The sequence below is a fragment of the Camelina sativa genome, chromosome 1 (assembly GCF_030686135.1).
Source record: "Camelina sativa cultivar CO46 ecotype springtype chromosome 1, ASM3068613v1".
Taxonomy (NCBI): Eukaryota; Viridiplantae; Streptophyta; class Magnoliopsida; order Brassicales; family Brassicaceae; genus Camelina; species Camelina sativa.
In genome coordinates, this window is record NC_141880.1 from 7,231,880 (window position 1) to 7,239,997 (window position 8,118).

General features: G+C 38.3%; 1 protein-coding gene and 2 pseudogenes across 4 annotated transcripts; 2 read left to right on the plus strand and 1 right to left on the minus strand.

The window, feature by feature from the left end:
* The first annotated feature begins 139 nt into the window (after window positions 1-139).
* On the plus strand, window positions 140-2,063 carry LOC104782200 (S-adenosylmethionine synthase 4 pseudogene; annotated as a pseudogene). Its single transcript, XR_015559013.1, has 2 exons — window positions 140-336; window positions 567-2,063. The product of XR_015559013.1 is annotated as an S-adenosylmethionine synthase 4 pseudogene (transcript).
* Window positions 2,064-2,433: 370 nt separating this feature from the next.
* Window positions 2,434-4,660, minus strand: LOC104782211 (protein RESTRICTED TEV MOVEMENT 3-like; annotated as a pseudogene). The gene is made up of 6 exons (XR_015559016.1): window positions 4,540-4,660; window positions 3,979-4,108; window positions 3,471-3,640; window positions 3,101-3,383; window positions 2,867-3,033; window positions 2,434-2,772 (listed from the first exon to the last, which is right to left on the minus strand). The product of XR_015559016.1 is annotated as a protein RESTRICTED TEV MOVEMENT 3-like (transcript).
* Window positions 4,661-5,326: 666 nt separating this feature from the next.
* On the plus strand, window positions 5,327-7,655 carry LOC104782254 (uncharacterized). Of its 2 annotated transcripts, none has more exons than XR_015559046.1 (9): window positions 5,327-6,029; window positions 6,111-6,224; window positions 6,393-6,461; window positions 6,576-6,595; window positions 6,676-6,728; window positions 6,855-6,902; window positions 6,989-7,067; window positions 7,190-7,329; window positions 7,497-7,655. XR_015559046.1 is itself a non-coding variant. In XM_010507136.3 (9 exons), the coding sequence occupies exons 1-9, from the start codon at window positions 5,849-5,851 to the stop codon at window positions 7,530-7,532; spliced, it is 723 nt and encodes a 240-aa protein (XP_010505438.1). In that variant the 5' UTR covers window positions 5,680-5,848; the 3' UTR covers window positions 7,533-7,655. The 2 variants fall into 2 exon arrangements, 1 of the variants encoding a protein (XP_010505438.1); XM_010507136.3 differs by having other exon boundaries at window positions 5,680-6,029; window positions 6,872-6,902.
* The last annotated feature ends 463 nt before the right edge of the window (window positions 7,656-8,118 follow it).

Sequence of the window (8,118 nt, forward strand, 5' to 3'; positions counted from 1 at the left end):
GATTATCAATAACTACAGTAATATTAAAATTCGTGATTCGAGATCTTCATTTAAGATGCTTTGTCTAGTTGTACTCGCACGCGGTGGTCCAGTTAAGCAAATCCAACGGCTAAAACCAGCTCTCATTTACAGATCTATTATGAACCGTCGGATATCTAGATCTCATTGTCTGAACACAGTTTGATGAAACTAGGAATGAATTTGGACGAAATTACGATCTTACACCCCATCGTGAGCTTCGTATATATAAAGCTTCTACGCTCCTCCTTCACCTTCGTACTACTACTACCACTCTTCTTTAGCTCCAACCTCTCTCCCTCTGTCTCCTCTTTTAAGGTATGTTATCCTTTCCTTCGATTCATACGTTCGTTTTCAAGACTCTGCATTTGAACAAAGTGTCCACTTTTGTTTGAAGTGATTAGTCGAATTTGAATTTGAACCATGTGTTGTTTTGATTTATAGATCTAGTTATTGAATCTAAGATCCCAATTTGAAAATTGATTGAAGTTTCTTATGTATTTACACTTTTTCTTATTGATCTTTGTTTGATTTATGTGCTCTGTTAGGTTTGTTTGTTTTTGAATCGGATCGGAAAAAAATGGAATCTTTTTTGTTCACCTCTGAATCCGTCAACGAGGGACATCCCGACAAGCTTTGCGATCAGATCTCTGACGCTATCCTCGATGCTTGCCTTGAACAAGACCCTGAGAGCAAAGTTGCTTGTGAGACCTGTACCAAGACTAACATGGTCATGGTTTTTGGAGAAATCACCACCAAGGCCAACGTTGATTACGAGCAGATTGTTCGCAAGACTTGCCGTGAGATTGGTTTCGTATCTGCCGATGTTGGTCTAGATGCTGACAACTGCAAGGTTCTTGTCAACATCGAGCAACAGAGTCCTGATATTGCACAAGGTGTTCATGGTCATCTCACTAAGAAGCCAGAGGAGGTTGGAGCTGGTGACCAAGGTCACATGTTTGGGTACGCTACTGATGAGACTCCTGAGCTCATGCCCCTTACTCACGTTCTCGCCACTAAGCTTGGAGCTAAGCTCACTGAGGTTCGCAAGAATGGAACTTGCCCTTGGTTGAGGCCAGACGGTAAGACTCAAGTCACTATTGAGTACTTGAACGAAAACGGAGCTATGGTCCCTGTACGTGTACACACTGTTCTCATCTCAACACAGCACGATGAGACCGTGACTAACGATGAGATCGCAGCTGATCTTAAGGAGCATGTGATCAAGCCTGTGATCCCAGATAAGTACCTTGATGAGAAGACCATCTTCCATCTCAACCCATCTGGTCGTTTTGTGATCGGAGGTCCTCACGGAGATGCAGGGCTTACCGGCCGTAAGATCATCATCGACACCTACGGTGGATGGGGTGCACACGGAGGTGGTGCTTTCTCCGGAAAGGACCCAACCAAGGTTGACAGGAGTGGCGCTTACATCGTTAGGCAAGCAGCTAAGAGCATTGTAGCCAGTGGTCTCGCGAGGCGGTGCATTGTGCAAGTCTCATACGCCATTGGTGTCCCTGAGCCATTGTCTGTGTTCGTGGACAGTTATGGAACCGGGAAGATACCTGACAAGGAGATTTTGGAGATTGTTAAGGAGAGTTTTGATTTCAGGCCAGGTATGATCTCCATTAACTTGGATTTGAAGAGAGGAGGTAACGGTAGGTTCTTGAAGACTGCCGCTTATGGCCACTTTGGAAGGGACGATGCTGATTTCACCTGGGAGGTAGTGAAGCCACTCAAGTCTAACAAGGTCCAAGCTTGAAACCTGAACTCAATCTCAGGTTTTTAGCGTCTCGGTTCTGTCCAGATTTGGGTCTCGTTCTCCTGTATTTTAGGCTCTTTGTGGCTTTTTAGTTTCAACTCTGAGATGGGTTTATTCAATTTTTTTTCACACTTTGGAGAGAAAAAAGCTAAGCAATTGGGAAATTTATATAATTATTTATTATTATAACTGTACTACTGTTGTTGTAAGAAAGTTAATTTCATAATTTGTATTTCTTGCTTCTTTTGAGAAGAAATTTTATATGATGAAGAGTATTATTCAATATTAGTATCCTTTGTTTGCATTATCAATGTCAAAAGAATTGGACTATCCGCTTTGTGGTTCACCCTATCTATGTGGCTTGTATGCTCTTCTATCTTCTTAGTATTAGTTTATGTTGTCATACTTTATGTTTGTATCTTTATTGTCATGTTGGGATGATGTGGTTTGCTATGAACCTATTCATATTTGCTTTGATATCTTCCCATTTAAGTGTGTTGACGGTTGTAAAGACTTATCCTAGAGGTGAGCTCTTGTCAATAGCTTAAATGGAGTTTGTTTGAAAAAAAAAAAAAAAAAAGAATTGGACAACATTTTGTGACAAGATTTTAAACAGAGGCAAGCAAATACTGCTATTTGTGAAATCAGAGACGGAAGAAACCAAAAGATGATGAGATCATAAGTGCACTTGTGTGATTACATGAACACACACATCAGGTCCCGTTTGGACACCAGCCATTATATTCTCATTAAGTACTATTGATTTATTGTCTCTCTGTCTCTCGTCGAACTAATATAGAATTCACAAATTTGACTTTTGAGATCAAACATGACGAGATTAGAGTGCACTGGTGATTCCAAGAAGCATACATCAGCTTCAACGAGACAGGCATCTTTGAGCAACAGACCACTGTTAGGTTGTGTGAAATAAACCATTGATACATATTTAACCCATCCGTTCTCCGAGCTTGATCGGCTAAACCATTTAGTAACTGCAAAACAGATACAAAGGACAGATCAAGAAGTGAACGGATTCACATTCATATAACAAGTATCAAGAAATGAGTTAGTGGGTGTTTTTTTTACCTTTCCCAGCAATGTGCCTGCCTTGTAACTGATCAAATATTCGTATTCTAAACTCTACAAACATCTTTGTACCGTCTGAAATGGTTTCAGGATCTACGAGGATCAGATAGATAGAAAGATGGGTTCCTGTTCCTTGCTTTGTCCCCGTTGGATAAAACTTTATCTTCCTGCATTAGAACAATTTAATTAGCTTAAGATCTACGGTTTAGGGACTGGTAACAAATATGTTGTTACCATTTTCTATCCCCAGCGAAGAAAGCATTTGAGTCATAGCTTTCTTTGTCTAACTTGGAGAAATTCTCAATTTTCCAGACGTGCTTAGTGCTAGTAGCATCTTTAATCATTGAAAAACATTCTCCTCTCCCACTTCTTCTCTCTTTGGAAACAAACACATCAGCTCCAAACATACATGTGTCTTCGATGAGGTAACCGTTTGACGCATCAGAGAAGGTACCGATAGGGATAAATTTATCGAATCCCCATTCACGCTTGACAGCATGAAACCGTCTCTCCTTTCCTGCAACACGAAATGCATATTAAGGGTGGGAAGAGGAGTAGAGAAACATGCAAACTTGAAGAAGTGAATAAAAAGTTACAAATCTACCTTGAAGGATCAAATAACTATCTTTGTTTTGATCCAGCAAATACAGACGGAAAACAGCGCCAACCTCCCACCCTGGACTTAATGAACTAGAGTCTGCAAGAGCCAAGTAAACAGAAACATGATCTTTCGTGTTCTTGCTCTTATTTCCATTTGGGTACAGAACAAGTTTCCTGCAAGCAAAACCACATATTCTGTTAATCATGTTAAAAATAATGCACAGTAGTATACTAAAGTCACAGTATTTGATTGGACACCCTAAAATAGAAACAAAGATGGCCCCAGATTTTACATGGGAAACGATCCACTTATGAGTTGAAAAGGTTGAAATCATGACCAGAGAGACTTTATACTAGTCCACTATGCTGAGAGAAAAAAGGAAGACTGAAAAGTGTCTTTTGAATAAAAGAAAGTTTTCGAAAAGGGTTAATGATTAATCTCAATCAGAAAAGGGTTTTGTTAATAATTTTAAAAAGAAGAAGAACAAAGTTGTGTAATAATGATGCCATACCATTTGTAGCCACCAGCTTCAAAGCTCTCAGTTTCATATCTCTCTATAGCATGCTTTGTAAGGAGTGAAAAAGACTCTATCTTGACCATGTAATGCGTTGGTGGGGCATTAGATATGGACTTTATAATTTCTGCAATTATTTCTCACAAAAGTTACCTTTGTGCAAATTTATATGTACATTAGGCTTTAAGTGAAAGAGGAAATGAATCTCTAATTACACTCTTCACAACAAAACAGGACAACACCATTATCCAAAGGTTGAAGTATCAGATTTAGGAAGAAGTAAAAAATTGGTTTTAGATGATATGCTTACGGAAGACAGTTATTTGGACTCTTAAATGACCCCTCAAACATGTTCTCATGAATTACAGTGTAACAATTGGGAAAAAATCTAAGTCAGACCATTGATAATATCGGAATATCAAATCTCACGCTTCTTTTCCTATGACCGATATTAATATGTGCACACATACATCCAATATTCATAGCTGGTAAGTCTGTGTGTGTTTAACCAGACAGGAAAGTGAAAAAAAAAAAAATAGAGGGAGAGAGAGATGATACCATCATGATCACCACCGGAACTGGCCATGAGAAGGTAAGCAGAAACCAAAAGAAAAAGTAGTGAATATGCAGGTAAGCATCAATCTGTTAACAGTTAAGCTTCTATTTATATAGGTGAAAGAAATAGACCGCATTTTAGGATCAAACCTTTATACTTTGCTTGAAAGGATTAACCTTTTCCATGCATGAGAAGACTTATTCCCCTGTGAGGTTGCAGAACCAAAAAGCAAGAATATACATTAACTTAGCAAGCATAAACTTTACTAAAAGTGTTGAACGAACAATCAAGCCAGATGATTTAAAAGTCCTCACTGATTTAATTCCAATCTACAAAGTAACATGTAGATAAAATTTCTTCATCAAAAGAACCACAACACATTGGGATATACGACAAGGTGCTGACATTGTGTAACCAGACTGAGCAAGCTTCCTGATCAACAATTTCTCTGCTTTTTGCAAACTAAACAAAAAAAGTATGCTTCAAAATATGCTTTTGCTACTCTTTACATTTTGATAAAAAGATGAAGAAGCAAAAGGATGAAACAGAGAGCAGTTTTAAACCAATCTTTGAAATGTTCGCAAGGCAAAAGTTATACAGAGACAAAGTCTTTGACACTGCATAAAACCTGAGAATTTATACCTCATCGATAATTTCTCGTATCAAATTCTTGCTCAGAAACTACCAAGTAATGAAACTTCTCATTGTTGGTGTGCTATGCCTAAGCTTAGGTTCAGATAGTCCACCAAGGACCAATTGAAAGAGCGATTCAAACACATAAATCAGTTTACGACGGTCCACACTCTTTCACAGTAAGATTGAGATAAAGGGCACGATAAAGAGAAAAGCTAAGTCAAGTTTTTGGCGAGAACCTGTTCGAGAGAGCTGAATGATCTGGGTTTTTTTAGGGTGAAATCATCGAAACTTCAGTGAAGCACGAAACTTGTACACCATATATTCCCATCTTTCTTCGTTTCCATCCCTTCGCCATCGTCGTCTTCGCGAGAAACTCTGCGTTTGTTTTCCGGTTATTTCGATTTTGAACGGGTTTAATATTAATTTACGAGATTAAATCAAACCGGAAAACCGGTCCGGCCGTTGAGTTGCTTCTATTAAAGCCACGTCACGTGACTTTTTAAATTAGGAAGATGACGTGGCCTTAATTAGGAAGGTCTTTGACCAATACCGTGGTCGCTCATGTATCTGATTATGACCGTCTCTCTTCCTTGTTTTGATCAGAGAGAGTGAAACGAAATCGATCGGGCCAGTGAGTTACGACGACGAGGACGGAGAAAGACGAAGAAGGAGGAGATGACTTCTTCAGAGACGCCGACGCAATCTTACAGCGAGAAATGGTATTGGGACGATCGTTACACGAACGAATCTGAACCGTTCGATTGGTACCAGAAGTATCCTTCTCTAGCTCCTCTCATTAATCTCTATGTTCCTCACCGTAATCAACGAGTCCTCGTCGTTGGCTGTGGAAACTCAGGTTTCCAATACACAAATCTATAGGGTTTCTACAGTTTTTGCATTGGATCCGTTTTGATTTTTTTTTTTGGGAATAATGCAGCCTTTAGCGAAGGGATGGTGGATGATGGATACGAAGATGTTGTCAGTATCGATATATCCTCTGTTGTGATTGATACTATGGTTAAGAAATACTCTGATCGTCCTCAGCTCAAATGTGCGTTTTCTCTTTCTTTTTTTTGGTTTTGATTTCTTCTGCTTAGTGCTTGCATTTTTGTGGGGGAGAGAGAGAGATCATAGGAATTGTTCAAATTGGCTTATAGTTTTGATGTATTTGCGTCAGCCTTGATTGCTTGATTACAAGATTGATCATGTGAAAAAACAGATTTGAAGATGGATGTGCGTGATATGAAGGCATTTGAAGATGCTTCTTTTGATGCTGTTATTGATAAGGGTATGTATGCTTTTCTTCATACATGTTTAAATCCCATTACTAGCCGCAATGCATTTTTGTTTTTTGTTTTTTTCATGTAATAACGGTTTTGGACTTTTTTCTTGTGTGTTTCAGGAACCTTAGACTCCATTTTGGTGAGTGAGCTGAGGTAATTGGGAGGTTATGATTTTCTCACGAAAAAGTCTTATCCTTTTTTTTTTTTTTTTTTTTGTAGTGTGGGAGCAATTCGAGGCAATACTCAACACAAATGCTTGAGGAAGTTTGGAGGTACTTTTATACCAACGATACATGGCACGAAATGTTGAATGGTTTCTGTTTTATTTATTTATTCTGGCTTCTTCTTTTTATTATTATTATTTCTTTCTTGATCCTTTGCACCTATAATGAAAGCAGTTGATGAAAATCTATAGGGTCCTCAAGGATAAAGGAGTCTATATCTTGGTACAAAACCCTCATCTCCGGTTTTCATTAGTATTATGTTTGTTTCTATGCACTTTCATTAATGTTGTTTAATTGGTTCTCTGCAGATTACATATGGAGCTCCCAATTACCGTTTTCGATTGCTTGACGAATCATGCTCTTGGGCAACCAAACTTCATGTGATAGGTCAGCTGACCAATTTGTATCTTGTAACATGCCCTCTTGTACCTATTTGTGGACAAGAGTCCCTAGTCCTCTGCTAAACTAAGACTGACTAGTTGTCTTTTTCTTTTTTCTTTGTCTTGCAGACAAAAGTTTAACCGATCAACCGTCAGAAACCCCAAAATGGGAACTGACAAAACCTCTTCCTCTAGATGCTGAGGGAAGTTCAGTGGAATCTGCGATTGGCAAAAGCCCTGATGTTCATTACATCTATGTCTGTATTAAGGTGTGCGGTTGGTTTGATGCTCACCCCTGAAATGTTTTCTACAGCGTTTTCTGGATAACCATTTGCATATTCTGGCTTTATTTCATATGATTGACCCACACTCTCTTCCACATCTTTAAACTCGGTCTGAGATTCACATGTCTTTTTTCTTATGAAAATTGTCTCAGGATGAGTCGTTGAAGATGGAGGCAGACGCACCATGAAGTCGTGGGAACGTTTTCTTTTTTAAAAAAAAAATATCTTGAGTTCATGATTACTCCGTAACTAGAGGACCAAAACTTAAAATTTTATTGCCAATGGTAAATGTTGGTTTTCTTTACACCGAATCACTGAGATTGCATTCTCTTCCTCTATAGAAATGTCAACATACAACAAATACAACAAAAGCATTGAAATTAATTACATTTTTACTAAAGTTATATCTATCATCATTCTAAAATGGAAATTTAAAATTCCAACTCCAACCCTTTTAATGTCAGAAAACAAAGATGAAAAAAACCCTCTAACCCTGAATGGGACAAAAGACACTCCCACTAATGCTAACTTGCTATTTAGTCGGTTATTTAGATTGCTATTGCCTTTTATAAAAAACCTCTTCTATTGCCTTTTAATATTGAACTAAGGTTTTGGTATTTTTACTTATTTTAGCATCAGTCGGTTGTAAGGGTTTTCCTATATAAGGAGACTCGATGATCAATAAGAAAGCAACTTCCAAGCATTAACCTTATTCTCAAGAGAGACTAGGGTTAAGGGAAGCTTAAGTTTTAGGATCCTCTGTTTTCTAGTTGT

What these genes read in the sequence shown, in the direction of transcription:
- LOC104782254 (XM_010507136.3), top strand. Translation starts at nt 5,849, where the DNA reads ATGACTTCTTCAGAGACGCCGACGCAATCTTACAGCGAGAAATGGTAT. An exon ending in TGATCGTCCTCAGCTCAAAT is followed by an intron (nt 6,225 to 6,392) that starts GTGCGTTTTCTC and finishes GTGAAAAAACAG; the next exon opens with ATTTGAAGATGGATGTGCGT. An exon ending in ATAAAGGAGTCTATATCTTG is followed by an intron (nt 6,903 to 6,988) that starts GTACAAAACCCT and finishes GGTTCTCTGCAG; the next exon opens with ATTACATATGGAGCTCCCAA.